General features: G+C 39.6%; 1 protein-coding gene across 7 annotated transcripts in view; it reads left to right on the forward strand.

Annotated features, from left to right (window-relative positions):
* HMCN1 (hemicentin 1) overlaps nt 1–25,906 on the forward strand; it is a 667,703-nt gene that overhangs the window by 248,641 nt on the left and 393,156 nt on the right. For 3 of the 7 annotated variants that reach the window (XM_074322402.1, XM_074322401.1, XM_074322403.1), the window contains exon 4: nt 24,578–24,784. The exons of 1 other annotated variant lie outside the window; for it this stretch is intronic. In XM_074322402.1, the coding sequence (XP_074178503.1) occupies nt 24,670–24,784 (115 nt within the window). In that variant the 5' untranslated portion in view covers nt 24,578–24,669. Of the gene's footprint in view, nt 1–24,091; nt 24,785–25,906 lie in introns of those variants that run through there. 3 more of the 7 variants (XM_019738066.2, XM_019738063.2, XM_019738064.2) reach the window with 3 other exon arrangements.

Genomic DNA, 25,906 nt, shown 5'->3' on the forward strand with positions numbered 1-25,906 from the left:
CTTTAATTTCTTTTTTTAGCCTTTATCCCACGTGTTATAAATTTTACTTATTTCTCTCAGGTACAGTCCTCCCTTCTCTGCAGTTTCACTTTGCATGGTTTCAGTTATTCGTGGTCAACCACCATCTGAAAATATGAAATGGAAAATTACAGATAAACAATCTAGAAGTTTTAAATGGCGCAGTGTCCTGAGTAGCATCATAAAATTTTGCACCATCCCGCTCTGTCCTGGTCGGGATGCGAATCTTCTGTTTGTCTGACATAACTCACACTGTACATGCTACTCACCTGTTAGTCACTTAGTAGCCCTCTCAGTGAGAGAGAGAGAGAGAGAGAGAGAGAGAGAGAGAGAGAGAGAGAGACCACATTTACATAACTTTTATTGCAGTACATTGTTAAAATTGTTGATTTCATTATTAGCTATTGTTGTTAATCTCTTACTGAGCCTAATTTATAAATTAAACTTGATCATAGGTATGTATGCATGGGAAAAAACATAGTATATATAAGGTTTGGTACTATTCTCAGTTTCAGACATCCACTGTGGGTCTTGGAAAGTATCCCCTTCAGATAAAAGAGGACTGCTGTATTACCCACCCCCTACACTAGAATGTAAGCTCCGTGAGTAGGGGTTCTGCTTGTTTTTGTCCACGCCTGTATTCCTATTCTCACAACAGGGCTTCTATCAATGGGGGTGGGGGGTTAGGGCTGGGTACAGTAAATATTTGCTGAAGGAATGACTACCTCACCCATTAATCTTTAAGTCCCTTGCGGCCACATCTTGTTTCTTTATAGTCTCACACCTCGCACAATGCCCAGAACCTAGATTTTTAGTAAATGTTTGGTGGGTGAATAAGTGACTATGAAAGTGCCTTCCTGAGTATTCTTAACCTATTGAGCATAGAAACATACAATGATTGTATGATTTATTTCTTACTGATTTTAAATATTCTTTGTTGAACTGCCCTTAAAAATATCTCAGCCACATTTCATATTGTTTCTGACAATTTTATTGTTGGGACAGTCTAATGATATGAGCATTTAAGACTGTTCATTTGAAAACTTCACCTACAGCTTTTTTCCTCCCCTTTCCCTGACACTGTCGGCCCAGTGATCTGAAAATTGATTGCATGTGGACTTTCTTATGCCTTCTTTCTTGTTTTCTTTTCCCTTTGGGGCTTCCTTCTCACCTCTCATTAGACCCTAGGCTCCCAGTTGTCTGCAATACCCACTGCAGACAACTCAGCAGAAAGGGAGAAGACCTGTCTGTTCCCCTGACTGGCGAAGGAGTCATGATTTATGGCACTGTTTCTCAGATGTTATGTGCGTATGAATCTCCTACTGGGCTTGGTAAAAAGCAGATTCTGCTTCAGGAGGTTGAGGGCGGGGCTTGAGACTCTGCATTGCTAATAACTCCCAGGTGATGCCGGTATTGCCTGTCAGGGGGCCACACTTGAGTAGCAAAGGGTAAGAGTCTCTGCTCCATCAGGTTTAGCTTGCTTGTGTCTGGGGCTGGTAGCCTCTGCTGATATGGTGGTCTCTGCATAGGGACTATTGGTGGCTTTTCGGAGACACAGTTTAACTTCATTGATCCCTTTATTGCTGCCAGGGGTAAAAGTTCTAAACTCTTCTCCAGGAGGAGCTGCTGGGGCAGCAACCAGGGCTTCTGCCCCTCTGCTAACTTCTGCATCCCTTCATATGGAGCTAGGGGATGAGAAGGTGGTGGTACAGGTCCTCCAAGGGCCACAGGGATTAGGTAGGGGTTGCCCCCGTCCTCCTGTGAGGCGCATCACAGAACAGTCTCATCAAACCTTACATGTGTGGCCTCCGACATCCGTAATCTCTTACCATGGGAACCGATGCTAAGCAACCGTCCCTTCTTCCCAAGATTGGGCAGGGGACCAGAAAGTCAAACAGAGGCCTCTCCTCTGAGAATGGACTACCCCCACCTCGAGAATGGTCTCGTCAAGCTTGGCTCCTGTGCCAGACTGAGTCTGGACCTGTGGGCTCTGACGCCCAGTGTGGATCCGGAAATGATGCCCCTTTGCCCCTTTCTGCAAGCGCCCAGCTCTCCTTTAGGGCTCGCCTCAGAACTCGTCTCACTTGCCTTCTGGAAGGAAACCTTCCCTCTACCTACCCCCCCACCCCAGCTCAAGTTTTCAGCTCAAGTCTTACCATACCACAGCGACAGCAGTAAAAATTAGTGCTACTTATAGAGTGAAAGTACATACTGATTACTTCCCCAGACATTTTAAAGTCACTTAGCCATTTAACCTTCAAAATAGATGCTATGAATAGCATCTCTGTCCTTATTTTGCAGATAAGGACACTGAGGCTTTACAAGTTTAAGTGACTTGCCCAAAGTCACACAGCTTGTGAGCAGCAGAGCTAGGATTCATGCCCCTACAACCTGTTTGCAGTGACAATAAAAGGAAAATAAAGGCTTGACTTAGCTACCTCTGCAACTCATGAAGTATCTTTAGGTTGTGTGGATAATGAAAATTAATGCTAGAAGAGAGATCTGGTCCGAATCCTCATTTTATAAAGGCAGAGTGACATACCCCAAACCAGACACTAGTGATTGGCAAAGCTCTGATTGGAACCCCTGAAATTTGCTTCATTGGGTGTTCTCTTTCCTTAGACAAAACACGGCAACATGAGCAAATCTATAACAGGACATAGGTCTTTGTCTTTAAGTCAAGTGAGCTGAGAATATGGACATTCTCTGGCAATTACTTTCCTCAAATTACTTTAGGAATCTCTTATTTTATGTAGTATCCTCTCAAAATTTGCCTATAAGTCATGGAATGGCCCCAAGTGTTGCCAAATGGTTTCTGTGTCAATGAGTATGACATACCAACAAGGTACAACATGACTTAAACCAACAAGCCGACTCCGTTAGAGTCTAGCTTTGTGTTTTCTCTCCTGTTGGCAGGAAAACTGGAATGAAGCTGTATTTCATATGTGTTGCGCGAGCCAGACATTGTTAGCATGTGGTAACATGAGCCTTATCTCTGAGGCCAATAATAAAGTTTGGAATAAGCAAAGAAAGGGAAGCCGATAGCAATTGTTACAGCGATTTTGAGCTCATTGCAAATACAGTTGTATAAGAGACCTTAGAACTTCTGCCAACGTATCTTGCTGCAGCAATTGGCAGCTGTATTCGATTATGCCAAAGGCCCAAACACAGGAATGCCCAGCTATAAGGAAACATATAGAAAAACTGAATTTTTTTAACAGATGAATTAGAAAATGATAATTCCCATTGCCAAATAATTTTTCATTTTGTACAAGATTATAACTATTTTCCTAATAGGCTTCTCAGGGTTCCTAATGCATAATTTTTAGAAAATTAGAACCATGACTCACATATAAATGTAAAATGAATACATGTCAGAAATTGTATTCACTCATTTGTTAGTGAGGGAATCAGGAGATGTTAAGAGTGGTTCAAAGAACATTTGCACACTTACATTCTGATAGGAAATTTAATTTAAAAAAATGTTAGGATAAGATTCCTGAACTAATACCAAAAACTGGTTAATATCCTGCAGGGAAATAACCATAACTTTTGGGCTTGTCTGTTTCATAAAATAGACATTATTTGCATCTCTGCTGGACAAAAATCTGCAAGTTTCATGGTAACATCACTAAGTCTGGGACCTTTAATCAGTACGTAGTAAATAATAAATGAAAAAGTGACACCCCCTAGATAACCCTTCAATCCATATGATACTGATAGGACATGCCATCTACTTGTTTTACTTTTTCCCATTTTGGATACTTTTCCTTGATAAGGCATTTAAACTAAACCCTTAATTATTGGGCTCCAAAGCTTGTGCTTTATAGAGGTTACTCTGTACTCTGCCACCTCTCACCATATCATTATGGGGTAAGGATCGTACCATTTGGTACATTTAATTAAAACACAAATACTGACTCTTAAATCTTGTCTCAGTTTGAAACGTGGGGCTGATCTTTAATGGAGAGGTACTGGTGGCTATGCAAATACCTTGCCCTCCCCAGCTTTACTTATGTATTTTATTAGTTTCAAGTGTACAAAACAAGATAATGATTAGACATTTACATGCCTCACAAAGTGACGATCCCGACAAGTTTACTCCCCCTCTGGTAGTACAGAGCTATACAGTACCACTGACTATCCTCCTGTGCTGTACTTTATAGCCTCTGACTGTATGTCTATGTATGGTTAGGCATTTATATCACTTCTGAAGTGATCGCCCCATAAGTCCAGTACCGTCCAACACCATACATAGATTTTATAACATTATTGACTATATTCCCCATACTGTATTTCACATTCCTGTGACTATTTTGTGACGACCAATTTGTGCTTCCTAATCCCTTCACCAATCTCATCCAACCCCCATCCCCCCTCCCATCTAATAACCATCAGTTTGTTCTCTGTATCTATGAGTCTATTTCTGTTTTGTTTGTTCGTTTATTCTGTTCTTTAGATTCCACATGTAAGTGAGATCATATGATATTTGCCTTTCTCAGTCTGACTTACTTTCACTTAGCATGATATTTTCTAGGGCCATCCATGTGTCCTCTTTGTCTTATCTAATTATCCCAATAACTCCATGAGGGGGATTAAAAAGCACCCTTAATTCACAGTGTAAGTCAAAACACAATGATATTTACCTAAATCACAATTTGCTCTGATTTAAGAATCTCCAAGTGTCTTATTGCAGCGTATCTATAAAATAGAGTCTCTTTCCCTCTCAGAGTTTATAATCCAAAGGAGACAGTGTAAATAGAAGACCATATTGACATCTATAAAACTATGCAAATGCTGAACAGAAACATAGATTAGACAGAGATCTAGCATGTATCATTAGCAGATTTCCTAAAGTACTGTGAACATTTCATAGAGAAAATGTGTCACTGGCACCTTCTGACTTTGGAGAATCATGAGCTTTACTATGATGGTGCAGAAGTGAGTTCAGTGATTTAGGCTTTCTGACTCCTGGCCCTCAATTTAGAAAGTGGAGTTATATACTCTAATATGATTTATTTTATTTTCTTTCCTTTTCCCTCCCTCCCTCCCTCCCTCCCTCCCTCCCTCCCTCCCTCCCTCCCTCCCTCCCTCCCTCCCTCCCTTCTTTTCTTCCTTCCTTTTATTTTTTAATCACTATGCACAACTTGGCATGACTCAAGATTTGAGAAGCACAAATTTTCATAATATTCACAGTCAAAAATCATTGACTAAGGCAGTTACAGTGCTTCTCCTGGTGTCAAGAGGCGGTTACGTAGACCCGAGCACTCCATTGGGAGAGGGTCAATGTCACTATCTTCATAGCCATCTGCCAGAGATATCCTATGGCCTCTGCCAGATTCTTATTGGTACTTATTGTAAGTTAAAGTTGTTATTTTCTTCCCTGGGTGGTGGGTTTATGGGATCTTGGTACATTAGTAAAAACACGCAAACAACCAACCATAAAAGTAAATAATTAAGAACATTTGTGGATCAGTAATGAGAATGTATCTTAAACCAAGTATTATGATTATTAAATTTTGGTGCCCTTGAGGCCCAATAAATAACTGAAAACAAATGTGAAGATTACTATTCATCTCCCTCCACTTGGATGCCCCAGCTCTCTTAAATATTCTTCCTCTGATGTGCGTTTAAAGCCTCTTACCACCTCGGTCATGGTCCTTTCAGTACTCTCCAATTAGTAAGCATTTTTCTTAAAGTGCCACACCGGAAGGCAAAGGGAGACTCTAATTTAATGCAGAATACAGTGGGCTATTTGCTCTTTTGGCAGGTATAGAATATTTATATTAATACTAAAGTTTGCATGAACTTTTTAGTAGCCATTTCACAGCATTGGCTCGCACTGAGCTATGGTCAGTGGAAAACTTTACATTTTTTTTTTTTTCATTTCATACCCTACCATACCGTATTGTTCATACCATTGTGTCCAGATTCTCTCATATTACATTTTACGTTTGTTTCCATGAATCTAAAGATAGTCATTTTCATTCGTCTTTGTTAAAATTACAAATAGATGTCTTCCAGTCAATTTGTGAGATCTTTGAGATAAGACAGAATCTCTGTTCTATTGCATAGTGTATTAACTGTCCTTACCAATTTTGTAATAGTCATGAGTATGATTAGACTGCTGATTATGTTTTGATCCAAGTTTATCAGGACAGGACAAAGAATAGAATCCTGGCAAGTTTAGCCTAGGATTATTTGTTTTTTAGTGAATCTAGGCTTTCTTTCTTTCTAAGGAGTCAGAATTCATCTACGTACATTAACTTCTCACTTAACATTGTAGGTAGGTTCTGCAACTTAAAGCAAAATGACATGTAACAAAACCACCTTTACCATAGGCTAATTGATATAAACACAAATTACGTTCTCGTGGCATCTCATCAACCTTGTAAGGAAACAACATTGAAGAAAATGGTATTATTTAAGGACCTGCTGTATTTCTTATTTCAAGAGAAGGTAGATGTTATTTTTGCCAGTCTGTGGTTTTCAGAATCTATTTGAATTGATTATATTCATTCATTCATTCATTCATTCATTCATTCATTCATTCACTCATTCATTCACATATGTTACAGACCCTATATTAGGTGCTGGCAATAGAATAGAAAATAAGACGTAGACTTTCACTTCAAAGACCTTGTAGTTTTGCTTCTCCTGTTCCCCACTCCCTTGAAAAGCAGGGTTTTGCCTATCTTTGGTCTTCTGGCAGAGTTCCATCATTTCCCTAAAAGTGCTGACAGTGGGATCAGATTTATGAATGTTATATTGAGAAGACAAAGATAGGGTAAGAGGATAGGAAATTGCCACCTTACTTAGGCAAGTTTTTGTGGAGGAAATGGAATTTCAGGAAGCCTGAAACCATTTAAATCTTGAGTGGATTTTGTTAGATTTGAATTTTGTTAGATTTGTCACATTGTGATATGCAGGAATGTAGAACTCAGAACTAATTATTAACTTGTCCTCAACCACACAGTAAATGTGACAATTTTTACCACTGTTGGAATAAATCTTAGAATGTGAGAAAAAGCATGCAACTCACACTAAAACGAGTCCTGTTTTTTAAATGAACCTTATTACATTTCTCACTGTAAGTTTTATATTGATATTCTGTATGTGCACATAATACTAGGTGAAGAAATCTTCTGGAAACAGTGCCTCGGGCATTGAAGAAACAAAGTTTACAAATTTTATTGTCGAACCAACTTTTTTTCTTCAAAGCAGTAACTTTTTACTGCCTGATTGTACTCCATTACTGTGATAGTAAATCTATAGGGATAAGAAATTGAGACGTTACTAGAGGCGAGCCAAATATAAGTTCCCCAAAAGTAAGTGCTTGAATTGTCATTTCATGACTGACATGGACTTCATTTTACCATTCATTTATTCTTTTCAATCTCCCCGTTATGCTGTGTGTATGTGTGTGCGTTTTGCTAGTTTCCTTATTTGTCTCCCCCTTTCCCTTTACCTCACAGTTTCTTTCCTTTTTCAGAGTGGAAGGAGGGAGAAACGATAAAGATTTTCTTGTTCCTTTCTTTTGTTGTTTCTTTTCTCAGAGGCTCTAATATTGGCCGAAACTGCAGGTGGTGAGAAGCACTGGGTTTGGGATGGCTTTTGTGACAGAGAGGTGTTCTTAGGGCTTCTTAAAAGCAATCCGTCATTGAGAGATTCTTAAGAGAAAGGAAGGACTATAAAGAAGGTAGAAATGGTGAGGCTGTTCAAATTGTTGCCACACATTCAAGGATATTTCTTCAATTACGTAAGTCAGTCTTGGACTGAATTCTCTGCCTCCAGAGAAGGTCTACTCTTAATGGTTATTTTTTTTTCGTTTTTGTTTCCCGTCCCCCTCTATTTTTGTGGGGAAGAAGGCAAGGGGGGAGTGAGGAGCAGAGGCAGGCACCAGAAGGAATGTTGAAGAAAGAGAGGGAAAGGATAAAGGTGGCGAAACGATGGCCTTGTGTAATTAGAAGGAGTCTGTGGGTAGGAACTTAAATGAGATTTCTTATTAAATTTTGAGCTTGAGGGCAATTTTTGAGGAAGCATTAATGATTTTGGCCAATACCATGTCACATTCTGGTGTTGGGCATAGTAAGGAAAATTCAGAACTTCTATAATCCTTTCTATGCTATGATACAGAAAAAAAGATGAACAAGGGCTTTGGACTGACTGTTTCACTTGGCTAATGTGAAGATAGGCAGAGAAAAGCACTGAATATTATAATCCATTGATTTGTAATTTATTATTTATTAAAATTAGGTATATACTTTCTTTTTGGACATAGCACAAGCTTATAAACTTGGAAGGTCACCTTTGCCTCCCAGAAATCCTCTCTCAGAATTTGTTATATATACTTATGTTGACTAAGGTAAAATAATGGTAGTAAAGTTTCTGTTTTATAACCTAGTCTTTTCAAGTGATTCAGTATCGATTGCCTGTTAACAAATACACTGTTTGTACTTAACTTTCCTTTCCCATGTTTTATCCCTACTCTATTTAGTCTTTAACTTATCCCCAGAAGTTTTCCATTGTTGATCGAGCATTTTAAGACAAGAAACAATTATTATTTTATTTCCACTGAAAATTAACATAAAGGGGTATGTATCTACAGCCAGTCAACTTTACTTCTTTCTGAATAACGGATCCATTTGTGAATATTTTGAAAGTATAAGCCTTACCTGCATAAAAATATACATAGCAATTTGGCATACAATTTCAGGGGGATAAAATTCCCTTAAAGGTACAGGGATCCCCGCTTAATGCATTTATTCGGGATGTGGAGCAGCAAGAGTAAAAATGAATCATATTGTTAAGATCTAGAGATGGAGCTACCGTTTCCCTGAAAATAAGACAGGGTTTTATATGACATTTTGCTCTAAAAGATGCATTAGGGCTTATGTTCAGGGGATGTCAACCTGAAAAATCATGCTAGGGCTTATTTTCGGGTTAGGTCTTATTTTTGGGGAAACACAGTTGATCTGGTATTGGAACAACGGCAGTCAGGTGTTGCACGTCTTTGCACAGAATATTTCTTGACGGTGTGGAAGCTCCTTTAATTAAAATATGACGAGAGCAGCTGGCCACCAGCTAGCATTGGCAACACAACAAGAATGTCAAAAAATGCACCAGAGGAGAAAACTTACAGGCACAGCTGTTTCTAATGGAGACTCTGAGTCTGTAGCCCTACAAAGTCTTCAACTGTTCCATTCTTGCTCACACTTGCTATAGCATCTTTAATATTGAAAATAAACAGAAAACTTCCCCAGAATTGTTTAAAAATAAAAATACCACCGAGGGCACTTAGACTTTGTAAAATGCTGGAAAAGTAGTTAATTCCAAACAACTCACAACATGTCTTATTGTGAGTCACCGAGAAAACCAAAAAAGAAGGAACGCCAGCACTGAGATTGGTTGTCACCCTTAACCAGTGGACCACAATTCCGTTGGCCGCTGGAGAGGGTGTGGTTCTAGGACGCAATGCCCAAGATGGACGGCAGGGGGCACTGGTGAGCATGTGATGGCCTCTCCTGAGAAGAGCACAGGTTGCAGAGCATCCAGAATGGGTTGGGGTGATCCGTGAACAAGTCAGAACACAGGGCTTCTGCTTTTAGTTCCCACATTTCTCCTCTCAGTTTCCTCAGCTTTGAAATGGGGGGCTAATGTGAAACTGGAGTGAGAGAGTACATATTAAAGTGTTTAGAAATCTGCAAATCATTAATCTAATGGAAGGTGATATAATTTCTCCACTTTTACTTAATTGGGAAATGACTCTAAGTAAAACAAATTTTCCTAGTGCTTTTTCCAAGGTAGGTAACCTCTTTGGAACTCAGTAGAAGATCTAGAGCACGCAAAATATGGAAGCTTATATAGACATATTCTTATTCCTGGTGGGGGAAAGAAAGCTTTGACAACTTAAACATAGTGTAACTACAGCACATTCTCTTTCTTCTCTTCTCAAAAATGGATCCAGGCTTAATTTGCTCCATAATACTGATTGAAAAGAAGGAAATTAGCCATTTACCTGCAAGGGAAGGGAAGAGAATAAAAGTTTCGAATGCTAATTATGTGCCAGATAGCTTACCTATTTTATCTCATCGAATTCCTACAACACCTCAAAAAGGAAGTACGATGTTTCTTATTTTACAGATAAGAAAGCTGTAGCTCAGAGAGGTTAGGTGGCTTTCCTACCACCCAGCTGGGTATCAAAGCTAGGATTTAAATCCAAGTCTGTCCACCTCCAAAGCATATGTTCTTCTGCATACCATATCACATTCTACCCTAAGCTTTTCCTTGAGAAATAAGGCCCGATTTGATTAAGCAGAGTAAATGGAGTAGGCCACTTCATTTATCTATTCAACAAGCTCTCCTTAAATATGTATTATAAATGGGACATTGTGCTAAGAACTAGACATACAAAGATGAAATTATGCTGTTCATTCACCACCAAAGCTTCTTGTGTTCATCTACATTTACCAGAAAAGAGAAACTCATTGAAGCATATCGGAAGTAACTCCCAAGAACAGTTCGAATTTTTTTAACAAGGAGCCTTCATTTGACAAAGCCTCTCAATCCACTAACATAGGATCATCTAAAACTGAGTTTGCACAAATGTCTTGAGACAGTCATGTCCCCACGTCTCATGCCACATCTGAAGTTTTACATGGAGCGAATTCATACACTTCAATGGAGGAAAGAGAGGCATATTGTTTGTTATATGGGGTGACACAGACTACTCAAAGTTCAGAGCCGTCTAGTTTGGAGGATCCTAGAGAGTCTTGGATAATTAGATTCAGGTTCAACAAAATGAGATTGGGAAATCCCTGAATTTTGAACTGTTTTGCTGTGAGACAGTATCTACATATGATGTGGATAGAACTTTATTTTTAAAAGTATTTATTTTGGTTGCTGCTGACTGAATTTATCATCATTGCCTAGACATTTTAGACTTTATGTCAAAATGAGTTCCAAGTATTACTTATAAAAAGCAAACTCTAATCTCTTAATGTCCAAATGTATCCTCCAAAGACTGAGGAAATATTGTAAAATGGCAAAACAAACACAATGATTTTTACTTGAGGAACCTACCAGCAGAGGGCAATATTAGTTCTCACACTTTCCTAATACCTCTACTGATCCTAAATCATTAAGTATAAAATAGCTATTTAGTGGAAATCTTAGGCTATTTTTTTTCCCTCCAGGATATTAAGACTAGTAACATAGTAGAAGCAAAGATAAGGCATAATGTTGATTATTATAATTCCAACATCTCTGATAAGAAATAAGCTAATTTATTAACTTACCATGAAAACTGTAAATATTTGCTGATTATAACACTGCTGGAGAGTTACCATCTCCGTATGGTGTTTCCCTAGTGTCTTGCATATATAATAGAAAGTTCTCAAAGACTATTCATTGAATGACTTACGAGTAAATAAATGTTAATAAAATATATGCATGCTGGGTTGGGGTGGAGACTGAGGGTAACGTGAAAACTGCTCACACTTTCCTCTCATTTAGGATGTAACCATTTTTGTTCATGGTTTCTCTAATTGCTTCAAATAGCACCTTGGAAAGCCATTTCTGGTTATGCAAATTTTAGGGCAACCTTAATTTTCATAGCTTTATATTAATAGGAGACAAACACTGGTAATGAATTTTCCATTAGGAGAGTTCTGAGATTTACTTAACCTTGGTAAAGACATTTGACTAGCCTGGATTTGTGAAGAGTAAGATTAGGAAAATTAAAATATCGTTGATCAACTGCTGGTTAAATGAGCCACTTGACAGAATTAAAGTCAGAAAACAAACTAATTTTTTTAGGCTAAATTCATTGGAGAGATTTAATACAAATCGTCAGTATGTGTCTGCTGGGTAGCTGTGTCTTCTTTGTCACTTTCGGTGTACTGTTATTTTACTGTTATTTTGTTCCATACATAGGATGACAGCAGCAATGTTGGTTGCTTGAATTAGTTGACATAATGCCCAAGTTTTTTTCAGCATCTGTTCAATACCGTTCTAATTTTTTACTCTCACTTTCAGCATATAGCTAAATATTTAGTATTAAGGAATACCCGTGGGCATGACTGAACGAGTTTTCATGCTTCTAGTAGTTCATCGTGCATTTGTGCTTACAGCATCAACCTTATGGCATAAACTGTAGGCCCAGTGGAAGGAACCTCTGTTGGTACACAGTGCACTCTTGACATTTAGTTCTTTGGCCAGCCTATAAGTCACAGCGAAAGGAATTTGTGGAGATGCTTTAAATGTAGTACAGAAAATCCTTTGCTGAGAGACTTGGGATTAGCTGCAGTGTGAGAGGAAGGACTTTGTTGAAATTTGTCCATCAGATCTCAGCGAAGTTCTCCCACCAGAGTCACTTAGCATCGAACTTGCTTCGCCTCTGCTCTTGTTCTCTCCTGGGTTAATACAGGTCAAGTTTCATAAGAAAATAACACACCTGATCTATCATCAACAAAATGTCCTGTTTAAGCAATTTTTCCAGGGAAGGGTTTGAGTTTATGCTGATGTAGGCACGCTCTTGTCCCACATTGACTAATGGCTACAAGGCTGGGAGCTGGTATTGGGCTGGAGTTTGTCACCAAATATAGTCAAATGAGGTGATACACATGGTGATGAGTTTGGTTCCATTAGCGAACTGTTCTGATTGAGTACAGCAGTTGCAATTTTTTATATATAAGTTTTTCGAACAAATAATCATGAATATCTGCCACCCTCAGTGTTTCAGTAACTAACACTCTACTTTTTAAGCCTTGCTCAAATGGCAGTGATTTGCCATATGGCAACGAGCAACAGTAGTATTATTGCTTCATGGTACATTTTCAGTGTTTATTTATGTTATATAATGCCTTCTGTCTGACTTCCAATAGGCCCAGTAGAATTTCTTTCAGATGTTCCGTCTTTTAAGTGTAAGACATTATTCTGCTGGTAAAATACACTCATGCATCACCATGAATTATTTAATTCACTTTATCGTGTGGATCACAAATGACTAATAAAAGTAATTTTTGTTTCTTGATGCTATCATATTCATGCCTCATTAAAAATGGTTTGGGGGCTACTTTTGCCTTTGATTTATTTTATTTTATAAATAACCTTCTCATTTTACAATAGTTTTGGATTTATAGAAAAGTTGTGAAGATAGAACAGACGGTTCCCATTATATCCCATACCCTGTTTCCCTTATTGGTTGTTACCAATACGTATGGTACAGTTGTTACAACCAGTGAACCAATATTAACTAAACCCCCACCATACTTTATTCATATTTGCTCAGTTTTTACCTAATGATCCTTTTCTGTTCCTGAATCCCATCCAGGATACCTTAGGCTTCTCTGGACTATGACAAGAAGTTTTTTGAGGGGATTCTTGGAAGGAAGACAACAGATGCTGTTGCAATCACATCACATCAACAATACATGCACTCAACATGACTTACCATGATAACTTTGACCATCTGGTGGAGTTAGTGTTGGCCAGGTTTCTCCTCTGTGAAATTATTTTCCCCCTCCTCTACTGTATTCTTGAAGAACAAGTCAGTATGTGCAGTGTGCACTTAAGGGGTGGGTATTTCTCCTTTATCTCCTTGAGGTGGGTGTATCTACATACATTATTTAAAATTCTTCTGCATGAGACAAGAGTCCTTCCCTTATCTATTTATTCAATTATTTATTTGCATCCTTACAAATTCAAGGATATTTATTTTATGCTTTGATTTATAATTCAGTGTTATGTTATTTTGTTGTTCAAGTTGTTCCAGGGTTGACCCCTGGGAATTCTTACCTTTGGCTTCTGTGTACCTTTGACATATCCCATCATTGTGTGTATGTGTGTGTGTGTGTTCCTCTAGTTACAGCCCTATAGGATGCTCCAAGCTCTTCTTTGTGTTCCCTGTCCCAGCCTCAGAAACAGCCATTTCTCCAAGGTGCCTTGCTTCCTCTTAGTGGAAATTGCCATTAGAAACCAAGACTTGAGCTCTAGGTGTGCTCATTGCTATTGGACTGTCATCATTTCTAGGCCCCCTCAAATGACAGAGCAATGGAATACATATGTGTATGTTGACCTGCATATATACATATCTCAATAATTATTCATATATTTATCCATCTGTATCTGTAACATGTCAAACTTGAATTCATTCTCCTTTGCTTGTTCTTGTTGGTTATTTCTCAGCATAGGGAAGAGGGAGGTTGAGTTCCATGGACTATGGATAGGAAAGGTGTGTGCCCTGTTGTGAGCTTCACCCAGCCTGGCTTCTGTCATCTCCCAGCTATAGTTTTCTTGTGGGCAGAATCCAGTCCTCCCACCCTTTCATGCATTTCCACACTTGGGTCTAATATTTCTGGAAGCTGGGGAGTCCAAGATCAAGATGGTGGCTTGCACGTTGGGTGTCTGGGGAGGGACGGCTTCCTGGTTCTTGTGTCCTGACTTGGTGGAAGAGCCATCAACTTGAGTTCATTCATTCTGTTGCCTTCAACTCTAATCTATCGCCACAGTATCATGCTAGCCTTCTTTAACCTTAAAGTTTTTCAGAAAAAAATCTTGATGTTTAACTGAGTATAGGCTGAAAAATAAAAAGGAAAGAAAGAAAAAAGATTGGTTTTCAGGACATGTTCCCTTATTTCTTCAGAGTAACCTGGGATATTTATTACATTTTGATTAATGTGATTTGAATAGGACTAAGGTATTAAAATAAAGGCAGAAAGCTTGAATCCAGTTTACAGTTATTGAAGATAATACTTTTTCCTTTGCATTAATTGACATAGGAAAAAAATATATGTGAAAAGTTGTGACCAGCTGTAGTCCTTCTGAAAACAGAATAAAGAAGAAAGGCAATTAAATTATATTAGAAAATTATAAGGGAAAATATTCTGATAAAGGGAGTTACTGAATGTTGGAATGTAAGATAAGAAATTAGATTTTTTTCCCTCTGTTCTTTAAAATTAGCACAGATTACTAGCTGTCTGGAATAGTACGTGTTTTCTGATTTTTAAAGCGCTTTCCCTCCCTGAATTCTGGGACTCTTTACATACCAAATCAAAGCCTTAGCCTAGGAAAACCCCTATTTTTAAGCGTGGGTGGGAGGTTTACAAAAGGAGAAGAAATTCGTACTTAAAAAATTCATATAGGTGAAAACAGAAAATGGGTGATATCTACCATTAGAACTGTCCTCTCATACATTTTGGTATTCTTCATTGTCAAGTAAATCCATATTAGAACTTTGATTTCCCCTTTCGCATAGCCCTTCATGGTTAATACAATCTGGTCGCAGGTACTAATGGATGTTTTCTTCTAGTAAACAGATATGTGACGAGATATCCACAGCTCCATACTATTCTTTTTTCATAGAGCCTCTTTGTTAAAACTACTATTTGCTAAATTGTCCTCACTTCTACAACTCTCTCTCTCTCTCTTTTTTTTTTTTTTTTACATGAAATGTTCACATAAATAAGATGGCTTAAACAATTACTTTGGCCTTATGATGATTAACTTTCTCTACAGAATATTTATTTTCCTAGAAATGTTATACTCAGGTTACTAAAAAAATTATCTTGCATGGTGGCAATGGAATGTATTGGAAAGAATCCTGGAAGACCTGTGTTTTACTCCTAGGTGTACCATGTATTACCGATGGGATCTTAGGCAAGTTTATTGACATTCTGTGTTTACTCTGCTTGTCTCCGAAATGGCCATAGGAATATTTATCTTACAAGGTTATTGTGAATATTGAATGTATTCATGAGTTCTCTTATGTGCTAAGACCATGTTTAAAGTCCTCATAAGATGGTGGTTGTTATTGTTACTATTATTATTATTAATCATTCTGAATTCAGCAATTCATTAAAGAAAAAATTATTGAATTCCTACTAGGTACTAGGTACTATGTGTTTATAAAAATGACTCAAACACAACCTTTATTCTCAAGGATTCATGGCATCATGGGAAAAATGTAAAATTAGTTTGAATTGCTCAGTAGTGAGGGAGAAAGCTCAGAAATAAGCTTAGGGGCAAGGAAAGCTCATTCAAGCATTTAAAAATGCTTCACAGGAACTTCACAAAGCAAAAGAAAACCAAGACCGTAGTATTATTTTTTTCCAATATAGTATGTGTATTATGTTAATGATGAACTCTGCAATATACTATAAAGTTATATATTTCAAAGTTTTATTATGACAATTTCAAATTTAATGTAAAATTATAGGGAAAATGTGGACTAGTGGCAGAGGAGGAGAATAAAAATGAAGGGAGAAGGATGAGCTATGAGAACTAGGATAGATGGCCTAGCCTGTTTGTGAGAATGTCATCTTCAATTCTCTTTTCTGTGAAATGCGGATCATTATATTAACTACCTCACAGTTTTGGAATGAGGGTTAAAGGTGATTAAAGGTGTTAGTACATATAAAGCACCTAAAGTAGTGCCTGCAACATAGCAAGTACTCAATAGATATTAGCTAGTACCTCTGGTGAGATGGTAGAGTGCTAATGACAGGCCCAAAATATACTTCCTGCACTACTTGACATTGTCATGAGATCTTGAACCTCATGAGAGCTTGGGCCTCAGTTTTCTCTCTGTAAAATGAAGGTCCTAGAGTAGAAAAATGACCTCTAAAGTCCTTTCTGGCTTTTGAATTGGGATCAAGGAGCAGAAAAGACTGGCTGTGTGAATATGGCCTCGGCCCTGGCTTTGTGGGACCATCAGCTATTGTGAGAAAGGATGGAGGTTGGAAAGGACATCTTGAGAGGGGTCACTGAGGATTCATTTTAATTTCTTCAATATATTTTTCAGAAAGTGAAGCTGAGGCATTCTTGGTGCAAGCCTCTCTTCTCCAGGAAGCGTTCGGCTAGACTTTCAAAACTTCTCTCCAAGTCGTAAGGAGACAGCTTGGAGGTCTCTTAGTCTTTATTTTGGGAGGGGTAGATAGCTGCGGTCCTTATAGAGAAGATTGCAATTGAAACGCAAACCAGAATCACGAGTCCTGGAGAACTAGGACACCAGCTGAGCCAACAGGGCGGCTCCCGTTGGACAAACTACCAGACACATGTTGCCTGAGTCCCGTCCTCTTGCTGTGAGCCAGCTCCCTCTTCCCCAGGCAGCGTACTTCTTGTTCCATTACAGGCAGAGAGTTTTGCCTATATAAGGACTAGGAGACTAGACCCCTGGAGCTTTCCCCCCTTTTGGTTGTCCCCTTCGCTGACCACAGGCTCTGTGGCTTCATGAAAAAAAGTAAAAGCAGAGTGTTACATTCCCCCAAGTATGCCATGACATAGTTATTCTGGTGCTTTCTTCTCTTGACTTTTGTACCAAAGAGAATAAGAATGTAAACATCTGTTTTATATAAGCCAATTCCAGACTTATAACCTGATTAGTCTAAGAGAATATTTGATGTGATTAATTTTCCAGTTACAGCATGATGGTTTTCCGTCCTTTTATTGCCTTCTGAAGGGAGACAAGAGAAAAAAAACATTTTTTTTTTTTTTAGTTTCATAGCGGTGCCAAATATAACCACTATGGTTGGTGTAAAAGTCCCCTATGTTTGATTCCGTTGTAATAGCAAGTTACTTACCCTGTAGAAATGTGCTAAAGTAAACATAAAATAATCCTGGGCCTATTACATAGAGAACCAGACATTTTTGGAAGGATCCTTAGGGATAACATCAAACCATCTAGTGATTTGCAAGAGGCAGTTACAATAAAGCAATGCATGTACACACGACTTTCTAGCAATCACTTTCAGAACTCTTGTTCTTTTAAGTCGGTGTGTTTCTGGGCTAGGCTTTATCAGGCCTCGTGTGAGGAATGCTTCCAATTGGGTGACCACTTGAAACACTTAACCAGTGAACAGACTCTTATCCTCTCCAGGGCAGATAGAAAATTTTCAAGGGAGAAAACTGAATTGGAGAGAGGATTTTAGTATTGATTTTGCTATAAATGTGCTAGACCACTTTTAAAAAAAATTTTACCTTTCATATCCTCCCCACCCAATATAATGTATGTAAAGAGATATTTGAGAGCTAATTTGGTGATTGTTAGCGTGACACTGGAAATGTTCCATAATCTACTACATGTCACTCCAGCGTCTGCCTCTGTGTATGAATCTCCAGGTGGAGCGAATCGCTTTTCTACTCCCGTCTCCCCTCCTAGGATCTTGTAGGACTTGCTGGAGAGATGGGAGGTGATGGTGGGTGGGATAGATCAAAGATAGGTGTCTGCTCCTGGTAAACTAAGAAGCTACTGTTGAAGTGAATTTTAGAAATTGGTCAGTACGATCTGCTTGTGAGGGACAGACCTGAAACAATTAGTGGCTAAGCAAGACTAGATTCACAGATGACTGCTCCTTCCATCCTCAGAGAGACCAATTAATAACAACAGCAGGAAAAAGGCTAGGGTATACTGTTATTTCTGGGCAATTCCCTGACTCACGTGTCACTGTCTTCTTCGCCCAACCCTTCCCACCCCCATCCTGGGCCATGCCCTCTGCCTAAACGAGTCATTTTCTTCCAATTGCCATTCTTGGTGTTTTGGGCTGCCTGTCTGCCAAAATGTACTTTAAAGGATTCATTTACTTTCAAGGGTAAATAAGATTTCTGTCCAATGAGCTACCTGGTCTCTAGATATCTGCATTTCAACAGAGATCAAACTTTATTGGAAAGGAGTGGCAGGGCCCACGTCCATCTCTTCCATGTTGTGTAGACATCATTTAAGTCATTGATTATATGAGACTAAAATGGAGAGATGCGCTGGTCTTATATAAGATAAATGTGTATTTCTGTATAAATACATATAAGTGAAAATGCCTCTTGGGATCTTGGGACATGAAATATTCCTTTTCTTTGTCACCCGTCTTTCCCGACCACAGTGCCTAGGGACCTCAAACACATTCTTAAGTGCTACCACCCACGTAGATTTCAGGATGTGAGTGAAGCTACGAAAGACCTACAAACAAACAAATAAAAGCGCCTCTCCAGTTATCTGTCTCTTCCAAAGCATTGTGTCCCCAGTGCATATACGCATAGGTTCAAGCTTTCAAAGCTGTATCCTCAAGTGAATATAATGGTATTAATTATACTTAACTTCCGTTGAGTAATTGCTGCATTGCCAGGGCTCAATGTATACATTATAAGCATGCTTTCATTTTATTCTCAGGATAATGATTCCAGAGACGTGGGTAACAAATGAGGCAAGTCCTATTATTGTCCCAATTTACCACCTTCAGGGAATTTCTAAGTCACACCTCACGGAGGTGCAAACAGGGTGGCGCCTACAAGGCTGCTTGAGTTGAGATGGAGCTGAAAGTACAGGAAGACTCAGACAGCTAGTGTTTACAGGAGAGAATACCTGACGAAGCTATGTAGTTAGAAAACCCCGGAGATCTGAAGGGGGTCTCCCTGCTATGTTCAGCTGACTGCTAACCAGCGTATGCGTGTGAGCAAACTACCTGAAACCCAGGAAAGAACCACTTGAAAGGATTAAAGGTGATAATACCCATGCTCACACAGGGATGGGAATAGGTCTGCGTCCCGACCCCCTGCCCTCCCCCCGCCACCGCCAGACTTGAAAACCTCATAATTCATAGTGTTGGGTAGAGAACACAGAAGTTTCTTTCCTCAGTAATGGAGAATAATTAGTGCTAGACTGAATACTGCATTGGCCTGACCTAACGAATTTTAAAAGTAAATCCCAAAAGGATCAGATTGTTTCCAAATACTTCACTGTGCTCCAGAGCAGAGCTCAAGGATATTCGTAGGAATACAAAAATATCTAGTACCCAACAAGGTAAAATTCACAACACCTGGCACCCAGTTAAAGATTATGAGGCCTGAAAGGAAGCAGGAAAATACAGTTCAAAATAAGGAGAAAAATTGGTCAATTGAAAGTGATGCAGAACTGACAGAGATGTTAGGATCACCAGTCAATGGCATTAAAACAGTTATTATATTCATACAAGATCTGCCAATTAAGTTTGTGAACTGGTTGCACCGATGTTGCTAACCTTTTTTCTATATCAGAGAGATTATTCTTTATGAATTTGTATAACTGAACAAACAGTTCACCAAGTTTATTATTTGGTAGTGCAGAAAAGGCTGCGTGAAAAAGTTAGACGACCTGAACTTTTCGCCAATTCATGGCTCTTGCATCACGACAATGCACCAGCTCACACAGCACTGTCTGTGAGGGAGTTTTTAGCCAGTAAACAAAGAACTGTATTGGAACACCCTCCCTACTCACCTGATCTGGCCCCCAATGTCTTCTTTCTGTACCCCAAAATAAAGGAAAATGGAAAGGAAGACATTTGGATGACATTCAAGACATCAGGGGTAATACGATAACAGCTCTGATGGCCATTCCAGAAAAAGAGTTCCAAAACTGCTTTGAAGGGTGGACTAGGCACTGGTGTCAGTGCATAGCTTCCCAAGGGGGGTACTTCAAAGGTGACCCTAGTGATATTCAGCAATGAGGTATGTAGCACTTTTTTAGGGTGAGTTCTCGAACTTAATCGTCTGAACTCATACACTTAAAACAAAACCTGAGAATTATAAAAAGATCCAAATCCAACTTCTAGAGATGAAAAGTACAATGTTTGAGATGAAAAGTACAGTGAATGAGGACAATTGGCATGATAGACAATAGAGAAGAAAATATTAGTAAACTTGAAAAAATAGCTATGGAAACTATCAAAAATAAAACATAATGAGAAAAGGAAGTAGCAATTGAAAAAAGCTAACAGTGATTCACAATCATTTCAAATGTACTCATCATATATGTGAACTGGGATCTCCAAAGGAAAGGAGGTAAAAATATTTGAAGCAATAAAGGCCCCAAATTTCCAGATTTGATGAAAACCATACACTCAGATGCAAGAAGCTCTACAATCTCTAAGTACAAGAAATATGAAGGGAACCACACCAAGGCACATTAAAATCAGATTGCTCAAAAACAGTGATAATAAGGAAACTCTTAAAAGCATCAAGAGAAAAAAGATATGGCACACGTAGAAGGAACACATATAAATGTGATAGGGATTTGTCACTGAAAACAGTGCAAGCAAGAAGACAGTGGAGTCTGTTTTTAAAGCACTGAAAGAAAAACAAAAAACAAACAAAAAAATTGTGCACCTAGAATCCTCTGCCCAGCAAAAGAATACCTTTCAAAATCAAATGTGAAATAAAGACTTTCTAGTGGAGTACATCTTTAAAGCATTGAAAGAAAACAAAACAAAACAAAAAAACTGTGCACCTAGAATCCTCTACCCAGCAAAAGAATACCTTTCAAAATCAAATGTGAAATAAAGACTTTCAAACACACAAAAGTGAAAGAATTTATCACCAACAGAACTGCACTACAGGAAATACTAGAGCAAGTCCTTCAGGGAGAAGGAAAATGATACCAGCTGGAATCTGGATGTATACAAAGAAATGCACAGCACTCAAAGTGGCAATTACATGAGGAAGTATATCAGGTTTTTTCCTTATTATCTATATCTCTTTAAAAGCAAATCAACTACTTAAACAGAAAATAACATCAGCGTAGTGAGGGGTTAAAAATACGGTAATATAACACAAAATGGATGACAATAGAAAAAAGGTCAGGAGGACAGTAATGAAACTATGCAATTCTGAGGTTCTTACAGTATACATGAAACGGTATAATATTACTTGAAGGAAGACAGTGATAAATCAAAGATGTATACTATAAACCCTAAAGCAACCACTAAAATAGAGTTATAACTAATAAGCTAGCAGTGGAGATAAATGGAATCATAGAAAAATATTCAATGAATCCAAATGAAGAGAAAAACAGGAAAAAAAAGGAGCTAAGAACAGATGAGACAAATAGAAAACAAATAGCAAGATGATAGATTTAATCATATCCATAATCACATTGAATGTAAATGGTCTAAAAAGCCCAATTAAAAGGCAGAGATTGCTTGAGTGCATACAAAAACAAACACATAAACAAACAAACAAAAAACAAAGGTCCAATTGTATGATGATTACAAGAACCACACTTTAAATATAAAACCCAAATAAGTTTAAAATGACAGGATGGAGAATGACATATCATGCTTACACTAATGAAAAGAGAGCTGGAGTGGCTGTATTGTTATCAGACAAAGCATATCCCAGAGCAAATAATATTACCAGGAATAGTGAAGATAAGGTCATAATGATAAAGTTGTCAATTAATCAAGAGGACAGAATCATCCTAAATGTTTATGCATCTAACTACTGGGCTTCAAAATGCCTGAAGCAAAAATGCATAAAACTGCAAGAAGAAATAGGCAAATCCATAATTAAGGTCAGTGATTTCAATACCACTCTCAGCAACTGATAGAACAAGTAGGCAGAAACCGCTAAGGATATAGAACAAACTATCAAACAATGTGACCTAATAGACATTTATAGAACATTCCACCCAACAACAAACATTCTTTTTTAATGCCTATAGAACATTTTCTAAGATGAATCATTTAATCCTTGTTAGATAGGTACTATCGTTATTCCTATTTACAGCTGAATAAACGAAGGCATGAAGAAATTAGGTAACTTGCTGAAGATACACAGTTATTAAGTGTCACAGCTAGGCTTTGAACCCCCGTTATCTGACCCAGAACTCTTATTAATCACCAGGCTCTGCCCCCTCCCTTGAACACCTGGAATAGCTCAGGTCTCAGTGAAAACTCTAGGATTTAGAATGCAATCCCTTTTGAATAAACAAAGGAGTGGGTTACTCACATAGCATTCTCTAAATAGGACTTGGAAAGGAAGTACATTCCCCCTCTCCTCTCATATTCCCACTCAACCCAAATGGCCTGTCTGCTTCCTTTAAGTGACATGACTTATAGGTATCATAAACTCGGATCCCCAGAGCAGCTGGGTCTGAAAGAGAAGACAGTTGCTGACTATAAAAGGCTCATGGGAGCTGGCTCTCCTCAGGATGCCTCCGTTGGATCGATGGTCTCACACACATTGGAACATGATCAAGTTGCCTGTTTGGCCCTCTTTAAATGCCAGCATCCAGACAACTCCTTTTCCAGGAAGGAAATACATTTTGATTAAAATGAAGCAAAGACTCCTTGGCTGATGGTTGACTTTCTTTGTCCACCTTCTTATCTCTGTTATTAGTATTATAATGTATATAATAATTACCACACGGAAAAACTCTGTAATGTTTTTCAGGGCGAGGTTTCCTTACTTATCAGCAAGAAAATGCCATAGAGGGGGAACACCTTTTTAATGGATTTTTGGCGGAGACTTGGCACATGGCAGTTTTATGGGAGGAAATGTGAAATGGGGATATTATTCTGCTTCACCACGCTAAGGGGAGGATTCAAACTGCTCAGTAAACATGAGTCTGGTAATGAAATTGAAAAAACAGTTTTCTCTTTAATATCCTCGCCCCTCCCTCCATCTCCTTATCATTTCCACCTGGCTTCCCCCTGCATCCACAATCCAGCTTCCTTCCCTTCTCCCATCTTCCCTAGCCATAGTCAGTGACACCCCACTCCCTGCTGTCTCTCTCATTTCCCTCCAAAGCCCCTTTCCTTTCCCTCCTGCTTCTGGCCCACGCAGCCCTCTCCCTCCCCCTTCTTCGCATCTCCCACGTTCCCGAAGTGATCAGGGTAATAGCGTGGCTGCCGCCGGGCCTGGAGAAGTTTCCAGCTCCCCCTCCTGGCCGGGCTGAGTTGTGGGCTGAGGGACAGGAGGCTGGGCTGGGGCGTCCTGGCTTCTGGGGGGGAATTACAAAAGAGGTGTCTGAAGCAGCGTTGTACACAGTCGAAAGAGAAAATTCCCGTTGCGCTAGTGAGTGTACTGTCCCTCGCTTTGGGTCTTTGCCACGCATTCTCCAGAGCCATTGTTTACACTGGGTGTTTGTAGGTTAGGAACAGGGCCGGTGGGAGTGCAGCTGACACTGTGCGCGCTTCCCTGGAACTGAATTGACCCCAGAATCGGTCCAGTGAGAAGTCACCCTCGCGGAGGGGGCGCTTCAGAGCACAGGGAGGGGGGACTGCAACCGGCCAATCAGGAGGTGAGGCCGAGCCAGGCTTCCAGCTCCTCGCTCCCGAGCAAGCGGCGAACAGTGGAAAGTTGGGAGCCTCAGTGGCTGGCGGGGAGGAGAGCGGCGGCGGCGAGGGCAGGGGACCCGGCGCGGCGCTGCAGGGCTCAGGGCAGCCCCCGGGGCTCGGGCGGGCGCGCCGCCCGCACAGCGCTGCACGCCGCCCGGCCGCGGGCAGATCCAGTCCCGGAGGAAGCTGCGTTCAGACAAAAGCTGCCGCATCTCTGCGGCTCAGCCCCTGCAGGGACTCGGGTTCGGGGCTTGTCCCCATCCGATTCTCAGCGCCCAACTTTTTGCCAGGTCCAAGAGATTTCCAGAGTCTAATGAATTGCTGGGAGAGGAAAACCTCTGCCTGTTGTTGAGGAGGGCTGAGCACTGTGCTTAGGCGCTAAGAAAAAGAAAAAAGAAAAAGGGAAAAAAAAAAGAAAATGATTTCCTGGGACGTTGTCCACACGGCATTCCTGTTTGTTCTCTTTTATTCTTCCCTAGCTCAAGATGCAAGCCCCCAGTCTGAGAGCGGGGCGGAGGAAATTCCCGAGGGGGCCTCCACCTTGGCTTTTGTGTTTGATGTGACTGGTTCCATGTATGATGATTTAGTTCAGGTTATCGAAGGAGCTTCCAAAATTTTGGAGACGTCTTTGAAAAGACCTAAGAGACCTCTTTTCAACTTTGCGTTGGTGCCTTTCCATGATCCAGGTAAGGGGAAATGTTTATTCTTTGTGTTTGTTGTTTGTCATGATCACATCGTCTTAGGCTATGCAATTGTTTCAGTGTTGGGAAGTTTCAGAACCTTTGTTGTTTTAAAAATGTGCAACTAAGAACAGTTGTAACAAAGAATTGCTGGTTGGCATGTGGGGCTGCCCTCTGATACCTACTCAGGTCGCAGCCATGGAACCGATGGATGGCTTGTTTCGGGGGCTTGTACTGTGGTCCCCAAACCTGGAAATGTGGAATTCTGAACACCAGACCAAGGGTCTTCAACTGCAGCATCAAAATAGCAATTAACTGAGTGTTTTATTTTAGAGCTAAAGAATGTTTAATTCTGAAGGCAGATTTGGACCTGGGTTTTTCCGCAGGAGTCCTTTAAAATAAAAGCTAACATCCAGGTTGGGAGCCCACTCAGGATGACTCTCACAGAAGGGGTGGGGAGCCTTGTGTGAGACACAAGGAAGCTTGTAAGTAATTATTACTCGTGGAACGGAAGAGATGAAAATAAGAGAGAACCCATTCATTTCTCAACTGCATCTATTCATCTTTGCACCAGGACGTCATTAGTTAGGTTCACAGATGGGTATAAACATTATGTCTGTGTCTCATGCAGTAGAAATGCATGTAATTTGGTATGTGGGTGCTCTTTAAAGGTAGTTGAAGCCAAATGACTTGATTTTTTTTTTTTTTTTTTTTTGCCCTAAAGCTATGGGTTTCAGCTGCTCCACGGTAATATGATCCCATTTACTTTTTTCAGTTTCTCTTTAAAGTGGCACCTTTCTGTGAGGCTCACAGGAGCTCTCATTGTCATCGCTGAGGGTAGCATTGCCAGGGGAGTCCTGGGGCTTGCTGTCTAACATCCACCTGAGTTTCATTAGCACAAGTCCCGAACCAGTTGAAGGAATAAAGCAGTGGTTTCTTAAAAGTCCTCCCCCACTGTTCTCCCACATTTTTCCTGCTTTGAAATTCTGTCTTCTTACTAGAAGACCTTGACACAACCTCTTCACAATGAGACCTGCTTGATGCGGAGAATTTCAGTCTTTCCTTGTGCATTTAACAAACACATGAATTCAAAATATTGCTAAGTATTAAAGTGGCAGGCTTCAGATA

Source organism: Rhinolophus sinicus, linkage group LG17 (assembly GCF_036562045.2).
Source record: "Rhinolophus sinicus isolate RSC01 linkage group LG17, ASM3656204v1, whole genome shotgun sequence".
NCBI classification, from domain to species: domain Eukaryota; kingdom Metazoa; phylum Chordata; class Mammalia; order Chiroptera; family Rhinolophidae; genus Rhinolophus; species Rhinolophus sinicus.